This window comes from Sapajus apella, unplaced genomic scaffold, assembly GCF_009761245.1.
Source record: "Sapajus apella isolate SASKATOON/1434 unplaced genomic scaffold, GSC_monkey_1.0 scaffold110, whole genome shotgun sequence".
Lineage (NCBI taxonomy): Eukaryota > Metazoa > Chordata > Mammalia > Primates > Cebidae > Sapajus > Sapajus apella.
In genome coordinates, this window is record NW_022437050.1 from 5,227,074 (window position 1) to 5,251,966 (window position 24,893).

General features: G+C 55.8%; 1 protein-coding gene across 2 annotated transcripts in view; it reads right to left on the reverse strand.

Annotated features, from left to right (window-relative positions):
- The window catches only part of RADIL (Rap associating with DIL domain), a 75,115-nt gene continuing 50,222 nt past the window's right edge, over window positions 1–24,893 (reverse strand). For both annotated transcript variants that reach the window (XM_032259596.1, XM_032259597.1), the window contains 10 exons: window positions 18,154–18,314; window positions 12,983–13,095; window positions 11,927–12,164; window positions 11,004–11,176; window positions 4,992–5,142; window positions 3,032–3,222; window positions 2,265–2,607; window positions 920–1,059; window positions 378–517; window positions 1–230 (listed from right to left, as the gene is read on the reverse strand). In XM_032259596.1, coding sequence (XP_032115487.1) covers window positions 125–230; window positions 378–517; window positions 920–1,059; window positions 2,265–2,607; window positions 3,032–3,222; window positions 4,992–5,142; window positions 11,004–11,176; window positions 11,927–12,164; window positions 12,983–13,095; window positions 18,154–18,314 — 1,756 coding nt within the window. In that variant the 3' untranslated portion in view covers window positions 1–124. The remainder of the gene's footprint in view (window positions 231–377; window positions 518–919; window positions 1,060–2,264; window positions 2,608–3,031; window positions 3,223–4,991; window positions 5,143–11,003; window positions 11,177–11,926; window positions 12,165–12,982; window positions 13,096–18,153; window positions 18,315–24,893) is intronic.

The window sequence follows — 24,893 nt, forward strand, 5'->3', positions numbered from 1 at the left end:
GTGAGGCTGCCCACCCAGGTACCCAACTCAGTCAGTTACAAAACAGGGACGAAGGCAGGAGGATGCTCGGTGTCACCGGGTAGGACAAGGCGCTGGGCGTGCGGGGGGTGTCCCTGCAGCCCCCCTAGAGAGGGGGCGTGCGGAAATGGATCTTCTTAGCTGTTTCCACGTCAGACTTGGCGACCAGGAACCGCATCTTCTTCCCCCCATGGCGGATCAGGTCCACGGCTCTGAAATCCACACCAGAGGTGAGGCTGGGCAGGGGGGCACCAGAGAGGCCCCACGGGGTACAGCCCAGCCTCTCCTGCCGCCCCAGGTCCCCTCCCCTGAGCAGGGTGTCTGGGAGGAGCAGCGGGGCATGCAAGCGGTGGGGGTACCTCAGGTAGCCGAGGCCAAGGAGGCTGCTGCCGTTCACCTCCAGAATGCGGTCCCCCAGCGACAAGCGCCCATCGGCCGCTGCGGGGCTGCCCGGGAGCAGGGTCTGGATGTAGAGCCCGGGGGTGCCCAGGCGGGTGTGCTGGGGACAAGCAGAGGCCTCAGGGTTCTCTGCAAGCCTCTGACACTCGCTGTCCCCAGTGAGGACCCCCGCAGTCCCTCCCTTGGCACCAACAGGTCCCCGTGGCATCCAGCCAGGCCCACTCATGGTTGTCACGTGGCCCTCCAGAAAAGCAGTGGACACCACCATCCCCACAGGCCCAGGACAGACCCTGAAGGCTTGAGGACAGAAGCAAGAGACAGCAGGCCCAGGGGGTGTGGCCATTGGACAGGCTGGGTCCTCCGTCCCAGCTACAGGGGGCCACCCCACTCTCCTCCCCAAAGGCCTTCGTGTGGCCATGTGGCCACTCAAGCTGCAGCCAGGCTTCAGTGAATGGAGCCAGGCAGCCTGCATGGAGGTGGGGCAGGGGCCCGGGCCACTCACCATCCCATCAATCAGGCCCATTCCCAGCCCTGAGGGGCCTCGTTCCAGCTCCACCATGAAGACGTAGCAGAAATCCTCGGTGCTGGAGCTGCGGCTGGAGGGGGCTAGAGGTGACTCATCCTCGGGGGCTGCAGAGTCTCCTGGATAGGGGCCAGGAAAATTGGGTGGGAGTGAGGCACCAGGAGTCAGGTTGAGGAACGGGATGTCCTGGCCGGGCTGCCTCTGCGGGGGGTCAGGGACAGGGAAGGCCTCCTGTGGCTCCCAGGAGACACCGTTCAGGCAGAATGCAAACGGCAACCCAGACATCAGGGTTGGGGTCTGCCTGTGGGTGACACCCCCATGTGCCCTGAAGGAGCACCTCAGTCCCCGCCTCCGGCAGCCCCATGACACTGCCCCTCTCTGGAAAGGCTTTTTTTGGGCTCCAGGGCCCCATGCATTCTATGCCGCCTCCTCAGCAGTCTCTGCCCTTCCTCCTCCTCCCTCCACACCCAGATGTGACTATGTGAACCCGAGGGTTCCCACCACTAACCAGACTTGGACCCCAGGCCCTAGCCCAGCCCAGCCCAATCACCTGCCCCGAGATCACCCTCTTCATAATGGCAATCCTGCCGTGGGGGAGCTTGGGTCAGAGATAAGCTGTGCACCTGGGCAGGTAGCCTGCCTGGGACCCAGCTTGGCCAGGTGGCCTCAAGCCACAGGGCACACTCTGGACTCTGCACACACACACCCAGGACACTGTGCTCCTGCAGGGCACACCCAAGCCCTCACCAGGGGCCAGGGCCAGCTGGGTATGCTTCACCCTCAATGCCCTCCCCAGCCTAGCCCAGCTGCACACACACACATGCAATTACACCCATGCGCACACTCATGCACACACCCATATGCGTGCAAACACACAAGCACACACACTCATATGCACACACAGATGCACATGCACAAGCACATCCATGCACACGTTGAACATACCTATCCACAAGCACAGGCCCTGCCCCAGAGGGTTCCAGCTCCACCTCCTCCCTGAAGACCTCTGGGTTTCCCCTCAGCACATCCTCTCCACTGGCTCAGCCATCCCTTCCTCTGCCCCCGGTGCTGGAGTGACTCAGCACTTTCTAGACCTTTTCCCTCCCAGATCACAGACATGTCAGTGACCGCTCAACCTAGCGGCCGTGTGGCTGAGCTGTCCCAAGTCCTCTCCATCTGGCCCCCATCCCAGGATGCAGGTGTCCGTGGGGCAGGTGCTGAAACCCAGGACCCCAAGGATGGAATGACCTTGAGGGGACCGGCCATCAGGGTGCTGTGCAGGGTGTGGGGTGGGTGGCCAACCTGAGCACTGGGCAGGCCTCACCTTCCAAAGCTGCACCCGGGAGGCCTCTGGGTCCGTTCCTCTGCCTTTCTGGGAGTGCTTTGCCACACGGGCCGCTCGGCACTGGCCAGTCGGGGTCCCTGGGCTCAGGGCCCAGTGGAGTGCTGGGAGGCGTGAGCAAGCAGGACGAGTCCTTGTGTGGGGGGCCAGCCTGGGAGCCCCCACGGCCAGGCTGCCTTCCAGAGGGGGTCTGTGGCCAGGGAGCCCCCCTCAAGGGAAGAGTACGCTCCAAGGCAGCTTCCCGGGCTGCTGGGCCAGGGTCCCTGGAAGCCAGGGGGCAGCTCGGGGCCTCCAGGTGCCCCTCAGGGATGGCGTGGTGCACACCCTGGGGAGAGGAAGGGCAAGAGCTCAGGCAGAGGAGGCGTGGCCAGGTGGGCACAGCACTAGGGTGACAGGGACAGCTTGCAGGCAGAAGGGCCCTCAGGCGGGGATAGAGTCAGAAAAGCACTCCTGGCAGTCCATGCAGCCTGACATGATCCAAGAGGTCAGGGGGCTCCTCTGCCATCGGAAGCATGGCCTGGGCTGGGCCAGGACTCCCAGCGCCCCTGGAGCTCCTGCCTGCTGTCCCCAGCCCAGCTTCCAGGCCCTCTCCTGTCCTCCTGCACTGGGGGCATGCTGGCTGGGCCCCTCCCTGCATACCTCGGGGAACGTTGGCTGGGTCCCTTCCCTGGGAATCTCAGAGCATGCTGGCTGAGTCTCCTCCCCGGGTACCTCGGGGCATGCTGGCTGGGGAAGCCCTCCCCAGGTACCTCGGGGCAGGCTGGCTGGGGGGCCCCGCTGCCAGGGCTGGGTCTGCTCCGCAGGCCCCACAGAAAGTGGCGGATGTAGAGCAGGTGCTGGTAGATGCTGTCGTCCAGGCAGTCAGCTTCCAAGTCCACCTGGAAGCCCTCGCTGGGCAGGACGATGGGTGGGGGGTTTTCATAGGACTCCAGGACGTCCTCTGTAGGGGAGAGAGGATGCCCGTGATGGGTGAAGCTGCCTCCCTCACCAGGCTGCCCCGCCCAGTGCTGTGGGAACCCAGGGACCAGCAGATAGAGCCAAGTCCCTTGATCTGTGGACACAGGAGGCTGGGATCCTGGCCATAGTGACCGGTCCCACCCTGGCTCTCATCCCTTCTGAATCCCCACTGACCACCTGGTATGAAGTCCAAGCATCTCAGGACTGAGAATAGGGCCTCGTGTCCAGGAACCCTCCAGCCCCACTGAGCTGCTCTGTACCCGGGCCTATCTCTGCCCTGCTGGAGTCCCCAGGTAACTGGAGCTCCTCTGGCCCCGCTGAGCTGACACAAGCTCCTCCCAGGGCAGGAGCCAACGGCCTCCCTGCAGGCTTCCTGGGACCTGAATGGCCTATGTCCAGGCTGGTCTCTGTCCCTGGGAACACGGGCACCTTTCAGGAGGCAGAAGAACTGTGTGCACACTGAGCTCCTAACTCCCAGCACAGCCTGCCACGTAGCAGGCCACAAAAATGACTCAATGGGGAGGGAGGATGCCCACACCCAGTGCTAGATGACCCAGGGCTGTGGGACAGCATCCAAGGCCCCATCGCCTCTGCCATCCTGTACTATTTTGTTGATGTGTTTACATATAACGCTAATGAAGGAAAATGTGTGAATAATCTACACATTAAAATGCACTCCTGGCCAAGCGAGGTGGCTCACGCCTGTAATTCCAGCACTTTGGGAAGCCAAGGCTGGCAGATCAATTGAGGTCAGGAGTTTGAGACTAGCCTGGCCAACATGGTGAAACTCTGTCTCTACTAAAAATACGAAAATTAGCTGAGCATGGTGGTACACACCTGTAGTCCCAGCTACTTGGGAGACTGAGGCAGGAGAATGGCTTAAATCTGGGAGGCGGAGGTTGAAGTGAGCAAAGATTGCACCACTGCACTCCAGCCTGGGTGACAGAGCAAGACTATCTCGGTAAGTAACTAAGTAAATAAATAAATAAATAAAATTTACCCGTGGCTGGGCCAGGTGGCTCATACCTGTAATCCCAGCACTTTGGAAGGCCAAGGCAGGCGGATCACCTGAGGTCAGAAGTTCAAGACCAGCCTGGCCAACACAGTGAAACCCTGTATCTACTAAAAATATAAAAATTAGCTGGGCATGGTGGCACGCACCTGTAACTCACCTACTTGAAAGACTGAGGCAGGAGAATCGCTTGAACCTGAGAGGTGGAGGTTGCAGTAAGCCAAGATTGCACCACTGCCCTCCAGCCTGGATGACAGAGTGAGACTCTGCCTCAAAAAATAAAATAAATACAATGCACCCATATGAATGCATGTACACATATATATGCACACAGATCCCTCCGTGTGGAAGCCTGCATGTGCATGTACACAGGACAGGTGCTCAGGGATGCCTCCCCATGGCCATGTGCCGCCTCTGCTCCCTTCCTGGGCAGCCATGCAACTGGGGAGGCCCCATCCTCCAGCTTCATGAGGAATGAGGGTAACTGGGACCTGAGCCTGGAGACTGGAACTTGGGCAAGGACTCTTAACTTCTTGACAATCCGCTGTGGAGGTCCCCAGGTGAGGGATGGGGCAGGGGGTCTTCCAGATGGAGGCTCCACAAGGGAAGTCCCCAGGAGGAAGGGCTTCCACACTCACTTCAGATGAAATGAGAGCTCAGGGTGCCTCCAGGCTCCATCCAGCTCGGAGCGAGTATCCCACCAAGTCCCCAGCCCCTTCCTGCCCTGGGGTGGGGCTTACCTGACCTGAAGGCGTCAGGGCTGTCCTGGGTACCTGGCTCCCAGGCGCTCATGGGGCCCATGGCCGAGGCCAGCTGGTAGTGAGTCAGCAGCCGGTGCAGCTGTGCTGGGCTCAGGGCAGGGAACGCAGCCCGCAGAGCTGCCCAGCTCATCTGGGTGACAAGAAGGAGCTCATGGTCACAGGCCTCTGGGGGCAGACCCCAGCCCAGGGAGGGGCAACCTCCATGGGTGGCTGGGGGTGGCCGGCTGAGGGGCGCTGCGGTCCTCACTCCCACCAGGGGCCATCTGTGTCACAGCAGCAGTTCACCCTGGCACTTCCTGGCAGCTGCTTCAGGGAGAGGCCGGCAGGTGCCATCGGGAAGCCCCTGCCCAGGGAACCCACCCCCATCTCAAGCAAGTGCCCACCTTACACTGCGGCCACCAAACAGAGAAACCACTGCTGGGAAACGAGCAGTGAAATCCGATTCCTACCTCCAACAGCGGAAAAGAGATCAAGTTGGCTGAAGTCCTGACTGGAAGGCAGGAACATTCGCCACCCAGGTGACAGGAGGCAGGGAAAGCATTTTGTTGTTGTTTTGTTGTTTTAGGTTGGGCTGCAGTTGCTCTGTCATAGCTCACTGCAGCCTTGACCTCCCGGGATCAAGTGATCCTCCCACCTCAGCCTCCTGAGTAGCTGGGACCACAGGCATGCACCATTATGTCCAGCTAATTGGTTTTGCTGTTTCTTTCTTTCTTTTTTTTTTTGGTAGAGATGGGGGTCTCACTATGTGAGTCTCAAATTCCTGGCCTCAAGCGATCCTCCTGCCTCAGCCTCTCAAAGTGTTGGGATTACAGGTGTGAGCCACTGCGCCCGGCCTGGGAAAACTTTCCAGGCAAGTCAAAAAGCATCTGCCATAAGGAAAGGGTGAATTCTTCCCATGAAATTAAACAGCCTGTGCGCCCCCTGGGACTTCCGTCATCGTCCTTCTGGGGTTCCCTTCCCGGCTCCCAGCTGGTTCTTATTTTCTGGAATTCACTTCTTCAGTTCTCTGGTTCCTCCTGTTTCCATGGAACAGATCTTCTAGTAGCTTCTCGAACGGGGCACTCACAGGAAAACCACTGCTCCAAGTGCTGGGAGTCTTCATCCCCACCCTGGACTGGTCCTCTGGCTGGCCCAGAACTCCAGGCCGGAGAGCGTCACCATTCGGATTCTGCAGGCACCGCTTTGTCCTGTGACTCCCATGCTGCTCTGCCGAAAGCATCCTGAGTGCAAATCTTCAGGATGGACCTTACACTGATTCCTGTCTGGAAGCCTGTGGTTCTCTGTGCCCAGCATCCTGTAGTCCTGGGATGCGGAGTTTGGGCGCAAACCCTGGCCTGGCCCAGCCTCCAGGGCCTCACCCTCTCTGTGGCTTTTTCTGGACTCCCACTGTTTGGATGCCGGCCTCGCTGATGGGGCCTCCCTGTTCTCACCTTTGCTTCCTCTGTTTCTCTCCCAAGTTTTACTGCCAAAATCCAGGGGCCTGGGCTGCGGCTACCAGCTGTCCATGCTGATGGACAGTCAGTGTTAAAAGCCTTATGTAGGAGGGGCAAGGGCACAGCACCATCCCCCAGCCTCAGAAGGTCCTCCTTCAACACCTCTACCCCCCACCACCCTCACCCACACACACCCCAGTTCACGAAAGCCTCTGGTTTGCCTGGGGGTGGTTCTGTTTAATTGTGAGTTCCTAGAACTGTGTCTACTCTCACTTCTGTGGTTGGTCCAGGGTTAGTGTCAGAGGGGGACAGCTGTCAGGGCCGAGAGATCAGCTTCAAGGAAACAGAACCCTCTCCCCTCCCTCCCACCTCTCCTTCTCTCCCTCCCTCCCTCCATCTCTCTCTTCCTCCGTCTGTTTCTCTCCCTTCCTTCCATCTCTCTCCCCTCCTCCTCTCTCCCTCCCTCTCCCCTCCATCTCTCCCCCCTCCATCTCTCTCCCCTCCTGCTCCCTTACCCTCCATCTCTCCCCCCGCTCCATCTCTCCCCTCCCTCCATCTCTCTCCCCTTCCTCCATCTCTCTCCCCTCCTCCTCCCTCTTCCTTTCTTCCCTTCTCCCCCTCTCCTCCCCACCTTCTTCTCTCTCCCCCCTCCTTCTCTCTCTCCCTGTCTCTCTTTCTCCCTTCTTACCCCCACTCCCCCATCCCTCCGTCCCTCTCTCTCCCTGCTCCTCGCCCTCCTTTCTGGTGGTCTCTGGACTTGGGAGCTTTGCTTCCCACCCTCTACAACCCCCTTTTCAGGTTTTGGCATCAAGGAATTACTGGTGTTTTAAAGTGAGATAGGGTTTCTTCTAGTTTCTGGTAAGAATTTGGGTACTAATGGTATTATTTCTTAAGGTTTAAAATAATTCACCAATGAAACCATCTGGGTCTTGAATCTTCTTCGTGAGAAAGTGTTAAAATAATAATTTGCTTTTGTTTTTTGAGACAAGGTTTCATTTCTGATGTCTAGGCTGGAGTGCATTGGCACAATCATGGCTCACTGCAACCTCAATCTCCTGGGTCCCAGGAACCCTCCTGCGTCAGCCCTCTAAGTAGCTGGGACCACAGGCATTCACCACCATGCCTGCCTACTTTTTGTGTGTGTATTTTTTGTAGATTTGTGTGTACTTTTTGTAGAGACAGGCCAAGTTGTGCAGGCTGGTCTTGAACTCATGGGCTCAAGGGATCCTCCTGCCTCAGCCTCACAAAGTGCTGGGATTACAGGCGGGAGCTACCGCACCTGGCCTTTTAGTTTCTTTAACGCATGCAGGACCATTCAGATTTTTAACTTCCTGTTGAATCAGTTTCAATATTCTTTTTCTTATTTATTCATTTCATCTAAATTGTCAAATTTATCAGCAAAAAGTTGGTTATGATCTCCTCTTTCTACTAATTTTTAATGTAGAATCTGAGTGATGTTCTCCTTTTTATTTTTGATACTAGCAATTGTGTTTTCTCTTATTCAACTTTTCTATTTTTATTTATTTATTTTTTGAGACAGTCTCACTCTGTCGCTCAGGCTGGAGTGCAGTGGTGTGATCTCAGCTCACTGCAGCCTCCACTTCCAGGGTTCAAGCAATTCTCCTGCCTCAGCCTCCCAAGTAGCTGAGATTACAGGCACACACCCCTACACCCGGCTAATTCTTGTATTTTTAGTAGTGATGAGGTTTTACCATGTTGGCCAGGATGGTCTCAAACTTCTGACCTCAGGTGATCCACCTGCTTCAGCCTCCCAAAGTATTGGGATTACAGGCATGAGCCGCTGCGCTCAGGCTCTTATTCAGCTTTTCACACAACCATCCCCTGACTTTATTGATCATCTCAACCATATTTGTTTCCTATTTCACTGATTTTTAGCTCTCATCTGTCATTTCCTTCTGCTCTCCTTGAGTTTGATTAGTCGTTCTCTTTCTTGCCTCAAGATTATTCATTCTTAGCCTTCCTTGTTTTCTAATATATACATATGAGGCTTAACTTTTCCCCAGAAAACTGCTGTAACTGCAGCCCACGTTTGGATATTTTGTATCTTCATTATTGCTGATGAGCTTAATGCTGAGCTTTGGCAAGCTTTTGGTAAGGCTCAGATGGCCTCTGCTGGGTCCTCACCCCAAGGTTCGTTTGTTTCTTCGTTCCTTCCTTCCTTCTTTCATCCCTCCCTCTCTTTCCTTCCTTCCTTCATTTTTCTTTCTTTCTTATAGTTGGGATATTCCTCTATTGCCCAGGTTGGAGTGCAGTGGTGTGATCATAGCTCACTGAAGCCTTGAATTCCTGGACTCAAATGGCTGCCTCAACCTCCCAAGTAGCTGGGACTACAGGCATTTGCCCCATGCCTGCCTCTCACCCCAGGGTTTCCACTGAGGGCCTGGCGTTTACTTCCCAAGGGGCCCTGGACTCTTCATCTCTGTCTCCGCTGCATTGGGAAACCACCACAGATTCTGCTCTTTTCTTTTCTTTTTCTTTTTCTGAGACAGAATTTCGCTCTGTTGCCCAGGCTGGAGTACGGTAGCATGATCTCGGCTCACTGCAACCTCTGCCTCCCAGGTTCAAGCAATTCTCCTGCCTCAGCCTCCTGAGTGAGTAGCTGGGACTACAGGTGCGTGCCACCACGCTTGGCTAATTTTTTGTATTTTTAGTACAGACAGGGTTTCACTGTTTTAGCCAGGATGGTCTTGATCTCCTGACCTTGTGATCTGCCCGCCTCAGCCTCCCAAAGTGCTGGGATTACAGGCATGAGCCACACACCCGGCCTGCACTCTTCAAAGTTTCTGGTTTAGTTTTAAAGCCTCTCTCCATCGCACTCCCTGGAGATTCAGAAAGTTGCAAGTGTCTCAGGGAAAAATCGGGCGTGCATTTCAGGCCCTGAAGTCTCTGAGCTTATCTCTCGCCTGTGAGATGGCCAGTGCTGTGCTGTTCGGGTTTCTGTTTCCCCAGCAGTGGCCCCTGCCTGGACAAAGCCTGGATTCTCAGCCTCACACCATAACCTGCTTCCAGGACAGCCAATATCCCCATGGAAAAGCAACAGGACCCACAGGTCAGCTCTTTGTGAGGCTCACCATCTGCGGTCTGCCCTCTCCTCATCCTTCAGGAGCTCTCATGCCTTTCAACCGATGACTGTGTTTCTTTCCGGCTGTGTGAACTGTCCTCAGTGGAACTGCAGGCTCGGCTCCTCCATCCAAGCCCCAGTGCTTTCCACAATGTCAAACAGATATTCTCCTGTTTCAGCCCCATCTCGACATCACTATCCAGAGGTACCTGGTGCTACCAATTCCTGAGCCTTTTAGTGGCTTCATGTAAACTGAGTGGCTTCTCGGGAGTCAGTTTATTTTCTTTTTTGCAGAGATGGGGTCTCGTGTTGCCCAGGCTGGCCTCAAACACCTGGCCTCAAGCGATCCTCTCACCTCTGCCTCCCAGAGCCCTGGGAGGACAGGCAGGATGAGCCATCGTGCCTGGCCAAGTCAGCTTTCTTGTCTGCTATGGGAGGTGCTCCTCACCCATCTGCTTTCTGCCTTCCAAAATAGCATTGCTTTTGTCTCCTCTACAACTTTGTCCTCATGGGTGTGTGCCATTAAAGAGCATCGCTTTACTTTTGTTCAGTGATACCACAGGAGAAGCTAACTAAATTTATGTGTTCAATATACCACACGTGGGATCCAGACATCCTCATTTTCCGAATGTTCTATAGTAAATAAAAATGCTTCACTTCTTTTTTTTTTTTGAGTCAGAGTCTCACTATGTCGCCCAAGCTGGAGTGCAGTGGCGTGATCTGGCTCACTGCAACCCCACCTCCCAGGTTCAAGCGATTTGCCCTGGGGCCACTCTTCCCATCACCCTACAGCATGTGAAACCATCCGCTGATGTCCATTAATGACTGTGTTGGGAAGGGCGTGGTGAGTGGCGAGGGAGGCAGGGAGGGGCATGTCGGTTTCCCACTGCCACTGTGACACATGCTCACACGTTGGGCAGTCTCGGACACACCACTGCACGCTCTCACAGCTCTGTGGCTCCGCAGCTCAGCTGGGTCTCACAGAGTGGACAGCAAGAGGAGGGTCCTGGGGGAGGACCTGTCTCCCTGCCCTTCCGGTTGCTGCTAGAATTCAGTTCCTGCGGTTGTAGGACTGAAGTCCTGTTTCTAGGCTGGCTCTCAGCCAGGGCCACTCCAGCTTTCAGAGGCCGCCACACTGCTCAACCCCTGGTCCCTCCTCCAGCTCCAGAGCCATGTCCCCTCTTCTTCCGCTTCTCTCTGAGCCACCCTTCTGGAGTGGACTGGGCCACCCAGACACCCAGGTCATCTCTGAATCTCAAGGTCTTAATTGTAGTCACATCTCCAGAGTCGTCTTTGCCTTGCGGGGTAATGGGGTCACAGATCTCAGACATCTTTTGGGCCATTATCCTGCCTACCCCAGTTGGAGACAGCCATGGAATGGAAGCAACCTTGCTAATTACCGCAGGCCTGGTCTGTGAGCCAGGGACCCACAGCATGTGGCCCCACCCCTCCCCGCCTCCCATGTGTCCCCCCTACCTGGATGAGCTGGGCCCTGGGCGTGGCCAGCAGGTTAAGGGTACAGGAGAGTTTGCGAAAGAAGTGCTCTCCAGCCGCCCCGAAGCCAGCGCTCCGCATCCACTCCAGGAGCTGCTGCAGGCGGGCGCAGGCCTGGACACCTCTGGGCCAGTGGAAGCAGCTCAGCGACGGGCCTGTGTAGGGAGGGAGGGAGGGAGGGTGATGCCCAGGCTGTCCTCCCCGGGGACACAGACACAGGTCTGTCCCCAGAGCCTGCCCTCACTGGCTCTAGGCCACTGAGGACATCACAGCTCCATGACAGGCAGGAGACCTTCCCTAGGTTTCCAAGGCAACTGACCAGCCTCAAACCCCTCTCTGGAGCAGGGGTGCAGTGGGAGATGAATGTAGTAGGGCAGGGTGGGCTGTGAGAGCCACAGGCTGGGACCCTCTCCCACCCCCACACACGTGCCATGGGCTTGCCCCCACCAGGGTCTCCCCGTGCCCCCACAGTGGCCCCAGCTGGGAGTGACCAATGTCCCTGGACACTGCAGGTGATGGAGGAAGTCCTTCCTCGAGGCAGGGTTCAAGGCCAGTCTACAGCTGCACAGACCTGGGTTCCATCCTGGCTCTGACGTGTCCACCGGGCAGTTCTGGGACAGTCTGGTGATGCCCTGAGCCCGTTCCCTCCCTGTCACAGGCAAAGGGCCCGGGCAGACCTCTTGGCCGTGGCTTCTCTGAAACCCTGATGGGACCCTGGCTCCTACGGAATGCACTGTGGCAATCTCCCCGCCCTCCGGCTTCCCACTCCCCAGGGGCACCAGATGCTCAGGAAGCAGGAGCCCCAACAAGGGCAGAGCCATCCCCAGGAGCGGCGAGGGAGGGGCCGGCAGCTGTCACGTCTAGGAATGTGAGCCCCGGCCCCCAGCCCCACACAAGGCCCTCACCCCTGTCGAGGAGCTGGTTGAGGAGCAGGGTCCCAGAGAAGAAGAAGAGGTAGGCGAGCATCTGTGAGGCCACCTCGGGGTGCACCTGCAGCTGCCGCAGGAGGTCCAGGGCTGCCTGGTACACGGACACCACATGGCGCAGCTCCTCGGGCAGCTCAGGGGCCGAGGACCAGTTCTCGCGGCGCTCCATCTGAAACGGGGGGCACTCCAAGAGCGCCGGGAGGCAGATGTACAGGGACTGGAGGGGTGAGAGAACAGCAGCCAGCATTTCCAGGAGCGCTGGTGGCCAAACGCGGGCCTGACCCAGCCAGCTTCCCACCCGCGCACTTCTCACAGGGACCCGGCCTCGGTGGCTTCCTGCTGGACAGGCCATGGCTTTGCAAATGTCCAGTGCGGGGTATGGGGGTGCAGGAGATGCCTCCTGGGGCTGCTGGGAGCAGAGGTGGGGTGCAGGGGGCTCAGGGGGATCTGCTCCTGTCCAAGGCACAGAGGACCTCAGAAGGCGCACAGAGGTGGCACCTGGGGGGATGGGCTGCAACGAAGGGGCTGGAGACACCCATGGGTAATAACAGGACAGCCACCACACCCCAGGAAAGTGGCTCACTGCACCCACAATGCACCCCAAGCTGGCCAGGGCCACAGAGGGACCAGCGGCAGCAGCTCTGGCACCCATGGGTCCAGGGTGATAACAGTGTCACGTCCCCTGAACCCCATGCTGGGGCCTCCCCCACCTCATCCCTCACTTCCCATGCTGGGGTTTCCCCCACCTCATCGCTGACCCTCAAAACACTGGCAGGAAGGGCAAGTCTTTCAAGGCGAGGGAAAGAGGGAGCCAGGATTGTTTTAGGGTTTCTGCTTGACCTAGGGAAGAGTGAGTGTGGGGGTGCAGCCGGGCCTGTGCAGGACCTGCAGCCACTGCTCCCTGCTGAAGTGGAGCTTATCACAGTCCCCTCCCTCAGCCCCCAGAAGGCCCCTAGGAGAGCCACAGGCACAAGCCTGTGTCCTGCTTCATCCCAGGAGCTGCCTGAGTGCAGAAGCAGTTCCCGTCCCGTGCACCTTGGAGACATAGTAGACACACTGCTGGAACGCATAGAGCACCACCTCCTCCAGCATTGCCATGGCCTCCTCGCTGGCCGTCAGCGTGCAGGAGAAGAGCGACTCCTTCGAGCCTGCGGGGAGACAGCCACACCAACAGTCACAAGGGGCACAGCGGACAGTGGCGACTCAGCCAGCTGCCAGCTCCCTCCTGGCCACCAGTTCCGCCCAGTGTGCCCATCTGGGGTGCAGATGTGATGAACCAGCCGAGGGACTCTGGGCCCTGGCTTGGAGGAGTGTAGCAAACCTGCCACTGCCCTTACCTGGGGCCAGGAATGCTGGGGAGGGGGCAGGAGGGGTTCGGACACCCAATGTCACAACGTCCAGCCCAGCCCAAGTGCTCATTCGCTCCCACGTTCTGGATGAGTTTTCTGTTACAACCAACTGCACCCCAAATAGCAGGTCCTAACCCCTCCCCACAGGTTGCTTCTTGCTCGCAACACGGGTCAAAGGACTCTGGCAGCAGCCCGTGAGTGGCCACCACGCCATGGAATCGTAAGTCTTTCAGAAAGAAAAAGCCCAAATCACCTATTTCACCCCCACCCCTGGGTGTCAGCTGGGGCAGCTGGAGCTGAGACGGGGGAGCCGGCCCTGGGGGAGTGGTGACGGTAGTCACTGGGTAGTTCCTGCCCTCTGGGTGGGAGCTCTTGTGAAGTCAAAAGGCCCCTGATAGGGTGGAGCCTTCCCCGGGGGCTTCCAGAAAGTGAGGGGGCATCTAGTGGTCTCAGTGACTGGGGGTCCCATCAGCACCCGGGGAAGGGGCCAAGACCCTGGACATCCACCTTTGGGCACCTTCATTCTCTCCCAGGACTGCGGAGGGGCAGCCATGGTGGTGTTCCTAGTGCAGCTGGGTAGATGGTCACAGCTCCCCTCCTCTCCCTCCTGTGGGGCCTCCTTACAGGAGGGACAGAGGGGCAGCACCATCAGGGCTGCCTGTTGGGGCTGATGGGTGGCGCCTGGAGAGCCAGGTCAACAATCACCCTGATGCTGGCCTCCCTGGAGCACGGGCCCCACTAACCCTCTGCCGGGCACACTGCACCAGGGGCCGGCCCACTCACCACCAGGACATGCTACATCAAGCCCCTGGACAAGCCCCTGTCACTTTACTCCACTGTGGGTGGTGCTCCTCCTTCAGGGGCTTGGGGCTGCCTGGCCCCCACCCACCAAGCCCACTCCCCAAGAACCTGTGAGGCACCCCTAGTGCCTGGCCCATGGGGTCACATCTGGGACCCAGGCAGGGCAGCTGGAGGGACCCCAGGGTCTGGGGCAGTGAGGGGCTCTTAGGCTCTGCCAACCTCGACACTGTACCCAGAAGCCTCCACACTTGGGAGACATGCAAGGTGGCCCGGTGGCGCCCACAGCAAGTGCCAGCCAAGGATATTCACACCACGGCAGCAGGGAGGCAGGGCAGGAGGCTGAGCTCTGACCCATCCACCTGTCCTGGTGCTCTGGCCCCCAGCTGCCTCAGGCTGCCAGGTCTGAGAGCCCAGCCCCACGCCACTCCCTGGGCAAGGGCAGGGCACTGGTGGGAAGAGGGAAACGGGGCCGTGGGAATGACGGGGAGGAGGAGGAGGTGGCAGGGACTGTGCAGAACAAAACCACAGAGCAGGCTCCAACCACCCTCTAAGGGCCTGAGATTCCATTTCTTCTTTTATTTTTGGTAGAAATGCGGGTCTCACTATGTTGCCCAGGCTGGTGTGGAACTCCTGGGCTCAGGCGATCTGCCTGCCTAGGCCTCCCAAAGTGCTGGGATTACAGACATGCATCCCCCCACCACACCTGGCCCCGAGCCTCCATTTCTTTCTTTCTTTTTTTTTTTTTTTTTTTTTTAACTCTGTCTCTCAGGCTGGAGTGCAATGGCACGAACCCAGCTCACTGAAGCCTCTGCTTCCCAGGTTCAAGTGGTTCTCCTGCCTCAGCCTCCTGAGTAACTGGGATTACAGGCACCCACTACCATGTCTGACTAATTTTTGTATTTTTAGTAAAGACAGGGTTTCACCATGTTGGCCACGCTGGTCTTGAACTACCAACCTCAACTGATCTGCCCACTTTGGCCTCCCAAAGTGCTGGGATTACAGGTGTGAGCCTGGCCCTGAGACCATTTCTAACCTACGCCCCGAGATGCCTCTGCTTGGGTGCCACGGCCGGTGGGAATTTCTGAAGAACTCCAAGCCCACAGGCCGTTAAGGGGACACACTGGCCAGTGCCCCTGGCTTGCCCCCAAAGCCCCAGGACTCCTGAGGAAGCTGGCCCTGTCCCTAAAGAAGAAGGCGCTGAGCCTCAGCTGTGAAGAGAGAAGATGGGAGAATCCTAGACCCACACGAAGAAGTTGTGAGGTGGCGAGGGAGGGGCCTGGGTCACAGCTTTGGACAAACAGTGTTTGGGGAAGGACAACAGCCACGTGACTCGCTCTCAGGAAGCCACAGCTCTGCTCTCCCAATTCTTCCCACAGACATTTCCTGCAGAGTGTCGGGAGGCTGGACCCGGCCCTGACCTCCTCACCCACACCAGCCCCTGCTTGGGGCTATTTCCCACTCCGTTCCCTGGCGTCTGCCTGGCCCTAGACACCTGGAGCCTGCAGGCGTCCCTGGGCCCCACTCCCATCGCCGGGCCAAATGCCACCCAGGCCCCTGACCAAAAATAACTTCCTCCCAAGACCAAAGGCAGCAGCTCTGTCAGCCCAGAGCAATTTTTCCCATGAAGATCAGCCAACACAGGGACCACATGGGACCCAGCTGCCTGAGGCCACCAAACCCAGGCGGCCACAAAGCCACGTGGAAAGTTGGCCAGGGACTCGCCAGGAATGCGGAGCCCAAAAGTCACAGGTCCCAGAGCTGAGTCTTTCTGTGGGGGCCAGAACAAAAGGGGCCCCTAACCTGCCCCCATCCCCATGTCACACAGAAGGACCAAGTGCACTGCAAGGTCATCAAGGGTCGCCCTTGGCGGGCTGCAATCCCAGAGCCTCCTCCATCCCAGGGTCCGCCTGCCAGCTGTGACTCCAGCGCTGGAGGATGCTGGAGGATGCCGGAGTCAGGTGTGCTGGGAGAGGTGACAGGCGCTAGAGTCCCAGGAGGCCGGGCCCCCCAGGGGAGGCCTTCGCCAGGCAGCTGGACATGGGGACCTTTCGTGGAGGCTTAAGGACCCACAGTCGTTTATGTCACTTTCCAGGAAAAAGCCAGAGGAAAGGTCTGCCCTAGATCCAGGTCCCATGGACAGGCAGGGGCTGCCCCGTCACGTGGGGGTTAAGGCTGCAGGCCAGAGGCCTGGATGCCCACCAGGGCCAGAAGGGGTCAATGCTACCCCCACATATCCGAGGCAGCCCCTATTCCCAGGCCAGGGAGCCCCTGGCAGGGCCCCACATTCCCTTCCCTGTGAAAGAAGGGAGAAGGAACCATGGCCAGCAGGAAGGAATGTGGACAGATCCCAGCTGGCTCTGCCTCCCCGAGGAGTGGGGACCCCACCCCACAACCTTATGGCCAGGGCTGGCCTGACCTCCTCCACGCATCTTCAGTCCAGCCTGGTTTCTGCAGCCCGGCCCCCACCTGGAGGCTGAGGACTGGGCCCCTACACAGTGTGGGAGCCTGTCCCACCACGGGGTCACTGCAGACGCCCTGGCACCTCCCTCTCACCATCGAGAGCCTCTCCTTTCAGAAAACCTGCCCCTAAGGCATGGAGGGCATGGCAGGGCCCTAGTACCCCTGACTTAGCCCGGCCAGGACCTAGCCTGGCCTTGTGTACTTGGGGCTGTCTCAGATTCAGCCACAGCCACAGCCCCCTCCCGGGACAGGGACACAGCTGAGTACACAGAGACCCCGCAGCGTCTGGTAGACCACACCCATGGGAGCACCCATCCCTATGCACCTGGCCCAGGCCTCCCTCGCAGCTCAGAGACGCAGCCTGGGGCAGCTCCAAATGCGCCACTCACTGACCCGTGCCCTCCAGACGCAGGGCCACCAGGCCACGGCCACTCAGGACTCTATGGCCCTGGGCCCGCCTGACAACGCACCCCACAGATGTGTGGGCAGAGGGCGCATAGCAAGGCTGTGGGGGTTAGAACCAAAGCCCCTCACGAGCAGCTCTGGCCCCAGTCCCCTGGGTGCCCACTTGTCACTTCGAAGCACAGAGGCACAGTCCTGCTGCCCCACCCTGGCTCCATTTCAGGCCCCACACAGACCTCGGCAGACTCACCAGCCAAAATCCTACCCTTGCCTCCAGGCCGGCCCCACATTGCTTTCCCCACAAACTGCCCCCTGCCAACGCCAACTGCCCCTTCGGTACTCCTCTCCCTTAGTATTTTCAGAACGCTTTCCACTGCATTTCAGAAATCCTGAAATGTTGGCTGGGCGCGGTGGCTCGCAGGTGTAATCCCAGCACTTTGGGAGACCCAGGTGGGAGATAATCACCTGAGGTTAGGAGTTCAAGACCAGCCTGGCCAACATGGTAAAACCCCACTTCTACCAAAAATACAAAAACTAGTCAGGCAAGGTGGCAGGCACCTGTAATCCCAGCTACTTAGGAGGCAGAGGCACAAGAATTGCTTGAACCTGGGAGCTGGAGGTTGAAGTAAGCCAAGATCACACCATTGCACTCCAGTCTGGGCGACAGAGTAAGATTCCATTTCAAAAAAAAAAAAAAAGAAATCCTGAAATGTGTATTTCCCACATCGTAATCTGTGAAACCAACATGATCTACAGTTTCACAAGGACTGGCAACGTCCATCCTTCTGGAAAAATGGTGCGTCTCGGAACAGGTGGCGGCTGATGGCCCATGCTCTCTCCACCACCCCTTGCATTTGGTTCACGGTGGCATCTGTGTCTCCCCTACTGACCTGTGTGCCTCCCCAGGACCTCTTGCAGGCAGAACAGAGTGAGGCTGCGGTTACGGGGACACCACTGCACAGAGCACACGGGGTGATGGGGACAGCCTGAGTGCCAAGGTGCTGTGGGCAGGAGGTGCCTGACTGGTCCACGCCACCTGCACCAGCCTCACAGGCCGTCCCTGAGGGTCTGACACGCACCAGCCCAGGGGCTGAGAAAGCCCCCAGCATAAGTCCATCCCTGCTATCATGACCAACTCAATCCCAAGGATGGAGAGGAGCTGCCACACTCCCCTGCCTGGGGCGCCAGCCATACCTGTGATGTCCAGCTGCTCCTCCATGCTCTGCATGTAGAGTGGGCATTTCTGCTGGATAAAGTACAGGAGCTCAATGGAGTTAGACATCCAGAAAAGAATGGGCTGCAGGTCCGGAACCAGGTCAGTCATGGCGCAGCTGGCCAGCGAGACGGGCTCCTGGCTACCAAGACAGAAAGACTAAGAGTTACGTGGGGACCCGACACCCAGGTGGCTGAACCTAGCACTCTGTCTACACAAGGACACACATTTTCATGGAACACTGACAACTGCAACCATCAACCTGACACTGCTGGGTGGGGACATTTGACAATATAGGTACCCACCTGGTACCCTCCCATAACACCCGACAGCCAGAGGCCCCTACAAACCTGGCAGGGGAGACAGCTGGGCCCCATAGCCACTGGTAAAAAACCTTGGTAAATAAACAGCTTGCATGCCTTTTCTTTTGAAATGAGGTCATAAAGTAGCTGTGAATGCTAAGAGAGAATGCATGCAAATATGTGTGTGTTCACCTGTATGAATGCATGGGGTAGGGGATGGATCCATAGTTTTTAGAACAAGAAATGTCAGTTCCATTATATTATTTAACAAGGTAATTACCAAAGGAAATAAACAATAAAAGAGCCATTTTCGGAGGTGCACAAGGCAAGATGAACTGCTACTTTATTAAAGCAGGAAGTCAGAAAAAGTCCATGAATCATGGGGTAGCAGGCAAAGCATGAGATCTGAAGACCCAGAGGCAATCATTAGAAACCCAAACTGAGGCCGGGCGCAGTGGCTCACGCCTGTAATCCCAGCACTTTGGGAGGCCAAGGCAGGTGGGTTACCTGAGGTCAGAAGTTCAAGACCAGCCTGGCCAAGATGGCAAAACCCCGTCTCTACTAAAAATACAAAAATTAGCCTGGTATGGTGGCAGGCGCCTGTAATCCCAGCTACTCAGGAGGCTGAGGCAAGAGAATCACTTGATCCTGGGAGGTAGAAGTTGCAGTGAGCTGAGATCTCACCATTGCACTCTAGCCTGGAAGATAAAGCATGACTCCGTCTCAAAAAAACAAAAAAACTGGACACTGGACACCATTCATCAAGGTTACCTCTGAGATCTGTATAGGGGAAGGGGGTGGGCCAGGTTTCTACCACAAACTTCTTGGCACAGTCTCTATTTTCAAAATTTTCTTTTTATTTATTTCTTTTTCTTCTTTTCTTTTTTATTTATTGTCTTTTTATTTATTTATTTATTTAGTGGCAAGGGTCTCGTTCTGTCACCCAGGCTGGAGTGCAGTGGTGCAATCACAGCTCACTGCAGCCTCCAACTTCTGGGCTTAAACAATCCTCCCATCTCAGCCTCCCAAGTAGCTGGGACTACAGGCATGCACTGCCATCCCTGGCTAATTACTAAAAAACATTTTTTTTTAGAGACAGGGTCTTGCTATGTTGCCCAGGCTGCTCTTGAACTCCTAGCCTCAAGCAATCCTCTTGCTTTGGCCTCCCAAGAGCTGGGATTATAGGCATAAGCCACCATGCCTGGCCCTGCTTCTGTATCCATGGAGTTTTGTTACTCTGAGTAACAAAAGCAGTAGCTCAGGCCCCTCCTTCGCTAGCCTGATGCAGGTAGGGGTGGAAGGCTCTTCCCTCCCAGGCCTGCTGCCTCCCCGGCTCAGTGCTCCCTTTTCAGGGGATGACGGCAACATCAGGGCCGCCTCCACCCTCGGCGGCAGCCTCTACCATCAGGCTGGCTTCCAAGCTCAGAGCTCCCAAACCCTTTCTCCTGCATCTCTTAGGAACCAGTCCCAGGATGTCTGTCTGGTATGACTTGAAACTGCCTTCTAGTGTCTTCAGTTGGCCTCTTGGAACGTCTGAGGGGTGGATACAGCAAGGCTGCACTGAGGTCCCCGGGTAATTCCTCATTTAAAATGCCAGCTACACATCTTTCTCACAGGTTCCTCGTCTGGTCCATGCACCAGCTCAGCATTAAGCCACTAGACAGGCTGCCTGGGACGCCCAGGGGTCCCAGCAGCTCAGAGGACGCATTCATCCATAAGCTTCCACAATCAGACCTGGCAGATGCAAACAGCTGAGCGCCCCTGCGCAGTGAGCAGAAGGGATCCTTTTGCAAACAGATCAAACCACGCAGATCTGACTCGGGTCTGCCTGGGGTGTGGAGGGCGGCCCTGCTGCCTGGCTCGCGGCTGGCCCAGGGACCCCTTGTCACCTGTGTCCCTTACTGGGGGGACTCTACAGGGTGAGCCAGGTGACTGCTATTCTGCTGGTCTCAGAGCACGGTGCAAGCCCAGTGCCTGCCCCCAGGCCTGGGGCACAGCCAGGCTCAAGCCTGGATGGCTGTCAGAGTGACCACTACGCACACAGTCCCAGCTATGTGAACCTAGCCTGGGGTCCTTCAAAAGGTGCCAAGCCCACAGGAAAAGTCACCAGGCCCTTCAGGCAGCCATTAGTGAGGGCATCTGGGAAGGGCCGAGGCCGTTTTCCTTCCTGTTCTTTCACCAGGTGGGCAGCCAAGAAGGGCAGAGGGAAGAAGCCCAGGCTGCGTCCCAGATTCTCCCTGGTGCCCAAAGTGTTGTCTGCTCTCTCTGATGTCACTTCACTTTTGTCCACAAACAATGTTGACCTCTCTCTCGTGCGCTCGCACTGCGGGAGGGAAGAAACCAGCCTGAGACCGTCTCTCCTTGTTTTGGCAGCTAAGCAGGTCTGCTGTCTGCTCATGTATCTGGCACAGCTCAACGTCCTGCTCCTTTTTGCCCATTCTGGACACTGGCTTGAAGGACATGCGTGTCTGCAGATGGGCAGAAGGAGCTTTACGCAGTTAAAGAAGGATTCGCTAGGCTCTTCAGAGACTAATTCCGTCTTGTTTTCAACATTTACTGCCCTTCTCAATTTTCCCTGGAACCCAGAGGATAGACAGGCCTCTCCAGGAAAACAAACAACCAGACATCGCAGCTGGAGTTTCAGGATCAAACCCGGGCCAGGTCAGTGCTGCATGCCCCCCACCTGCCACCCTGGGGCCACGTGTGGGGGCCCAGGGAATGATGAAGATCCAGCCCATCCTATCCAGGCCTGTCTGGACGGAGGAGCAGGTCTGGTGGAAAGGGAATACATAAGTTGTCCTAGAAGAGGGCAGAGGGAAGGGCACTTGGGTGGGGACAGCACAGCCTGGTAGGAGGAATGGGCACAGCTGGCTGGGGCAGGCCAGTCAGGCTACAGGCATCTCCTGTGGGTGGAGGGAGTGAACGTGGCCCTGGAGTACCAGTCCTGGGAGCCGAGGCCATGGAAACACTCACACGGCCCACAAGGAGCACAGGGACAAGAGTGTGGGTGGCCAGCCATGGCCAGCATATGCCTATCACTTCCATCAGGAGAGGACTGGGAAACGGCGTGCCCCAAAAAGCAGGTTAGCCACATCCACCCACCTGGAGAGGTCGTGAGTGAGAAAGCAAACCACAGACAGCTCAGCCAGTACCATCACACCCAGAAAGAAAGGAAGAAAGAGAAAGAGGAAAGAGAGAGAATGAAAGAAGTTGGGTGCAGTGGCTCATGCCTGTAATCCCAGCACTTTGGGAGGCTGAGGCTGGTGGATCACCTGAGGCCAGGAGTTCGAGACCAGCCTGGCCAACATGGTGAAATTTCCTTTCTACTAAAAATATGAAAATTAGCTGGGCAGGGTGACACGTTCCTGTAATCCCAGCTACTCGTGAGGCTGAGGCAGGAGAATTGCTTAAACCGGGACCCGGGAGATGGAGGTGGCAATGAGCCAAGATTGCGCCACTGTATTCCAGTCTGGGCTACAGAGTGAGACTCCATCTCAAAAAAAAAAAAGAAGGGAAATGAAATGGCGACTATTTTGTAAGCTGTTAGAAGTGCTCTTTGGGGCCACGTGCGGCGGCTCACATCCGTAATCCCAGCACCTTGGGAGACTAAAGCAAGAGGATCACTTGAGTCGTGTCTCTACCAAAAAAAAAAAAAAAAAAATCAAAAAATTAGCCAGGGTATGGTGGTGCATGGTGCATGCCTGTAATCCCAGCTACTTGGGAGGCTGAGGTGGGAGGATCAATTGAGCCCAGGAGGTTGAGGCTGCAGTGAGCTGTGACTGTACCACTGCACTCCAGCCTGGGCAACAGAGTGAGACTCTATCTCAAAAAATAATAACAATTAATTAAATTAAATGAAGTAAAAACAAAGAATGATTTGGGACACCACAGTGTTAAAAGCAAGCTGAAGCTGGAATAGGATAAGTAATAAAATGAAATCCCAGAAGTGAAGATGGGGGTCGAAACATCCTAAGATCTAGTGTTTCACAAAAAGATGAAGATATTCATATTTCCAGAATTATTTTGAAACTAATAAAGGAGGAAAGGGAGGGATTTTTAAAAATCCAATCAGAAGCTGCGTAAAGTGGTTCCCACCAGTAATCCCAGCACTTTGGGAGGCCGAGACGGGTGAATCACGTGAGGTCAGGAGTTCAAGACCAGCCTGGCTAACACGGTGAAACCCCATCTCCACTAAGAATACAAGAATTAGCTAGGCCTGGTGGCGTGTGCCTGTAATCCCAGCTACTTCAGAGGCTGAGCCACGAGACTCACTTGAACCCTGGGGGTAGAGATTACAGTAAGCTGAGATCACACCACTATATTCCAGCCTGGGTAACAGAGCCAGACTCTGTTTCAAAAAAAAAAAAATCTAATCAGACAGAAAAGTATAAAAATTAAAGGCAAAAGGCACAGAAATAGTGCAAAACAGATGGTAAAAATGTGGCCAAAGACATCAGGAATGGCAATAAAGATTCAACTTGCCTGTTAACAAAGATAAGTCAGGTGAATAAACAATTGCTTTCAAAAAATAAAACAACAGGACACAGAAAGAGTGAATGTAAACTTCCCATAGTCTCATATATGGTCATGGAAGAAACATCAGGCGATTAGTAAACCAGCAAAAGCAGATGTGGTGCTCCCCCCAGGGAAAGGAAGATTCTAGGGCAGTAAGAATCATCAGGACAGACCAGAAGTGTGCCTGTCATCCCTTTGGGATGGCCAAAGTGGGCGGATTGCTTGATGTCAGGAGTTTAAGACAAGCCTGGTCAACGTGGTGAAACCCCATATCTACTAAAAATACAAAAATTAGCTGGGTGCAGTGGCGGGTGCCTGTAATCCCAGATATTCAGGAGGCTAAGGCAGGAGAATTGCTTGAACCTGGGAGGCAGAGGTTGCAGTGAAATGGGATTGTGCCACTGCACTCCAGCCTGGCAACAGAGTGAGACCCCAACTCAAAAAAAGAAAAGAAAAGAGAAAAAAGACAAAAGAAATAAACCAATAATCATTAAAGACAGGGATTTGGCAAACAGGGGTCTTCCTCCCAGAGGGCGCTGCCCCAGATGTTTTTCTCGAAAACTTTCAGGGTCAGTCCTCACCTCATATGAACAGAATCAGAGAACTAGGAAACAGAGAAAGCTCCCCAACTCATGTGCTGTGAACCTTGTTACTAAAATCAGATAAGGACAACGCAAAAAAAAAAATTAATAGACCAATTTTACCAATAAATTCAGATGGGAAAATCCTAATTAAAAGATCAACAGTCAACACCACTAATCATCAGGGAGATTTAAATCAAAACCACAAGACACCACCTGACTCCTGTTGGAATGGCCATTACCAAAACGATGACAGATCACAGGTGTTGGCAAGGACTGCATGCTGTTGGTGGGAATACAAATTAGCACAGCTATTACAGAAAACAGTATGGAGGCCCCTCAAAATATGAAAAATATAGGCAGAGCGCAGTGGCTCATGCCTGTAATCCCAACACTTTGGGAGGCTGAGGCGGGAGGACTGCTTTGAGCTCAGGAGTTCAAGACCAGCCTGGGCATAGTGAAACTCCATCTCTACAAAAAATACAAAAATTAGCTGGGCATGAAAAATGCAAAAATTAGCCAGAGGTAGTGGTGCACACTTGTAGTCCCAGCTGCTTAAAGGCTGAGGTGCAGGAATCACTTCAGCCCAGGAGGTGGAGGTTGCAGTGAGCAGAGGTCACGCCACTGCACCGCAGCCTAGGTGACAGAATGAGATCGTGTCTCAAAAAAGAAAGAAAACCTAGAAACGTAGCACACCACATTAACAGATTAAAGGGGGAAAACATGATGATCACAGATGCAGAAAATGATTTAGTCAAATTCAGTGGTCATTCACAATTTGAAACACAGAGCACAAAGGTTTGAGGCAAACAGGGCAAAATGAATATTAAATCCCAAATCATCATCATCACCACCATGTCAGTTTCAGGTGTGGCTCCAGGGTGAGTGACAGATTCTGTACTGTTCTGTGTTTTAGAAGTGAGTCATTATTTTACAAAGGAAAAAGGAAAAAGCCGCCAGGCATGCATGAGGGATAGAAGCAGGGCTGTTTTTAGGCCCTAAAGATGACGATCTGGGAAGGCACAGCTCAAGTACACAGCTGCAACAGGGAAGGCCCAGGACTTCCCATCAACGAGGAAGCTGGGTCCACCCAGATGTGTGCTTCAGACAGAAGGCCGCCCAACAAACAGGTGCTGGGATGGAAGGGACCCTGATGAGGGCTGGGTACACTCCCATCCCCTCCACATCCTGCCTCAACCCTAGAACTCCAGCTGTCCTGGAGCAAAGCCCCAGAGGGAGGCTACCACACCATCACTGGGCCCAGTCCCAACTCCCACACACACTTCTCCTCAATACTGAAAGCCCACAAGACGTCAGGTGCCA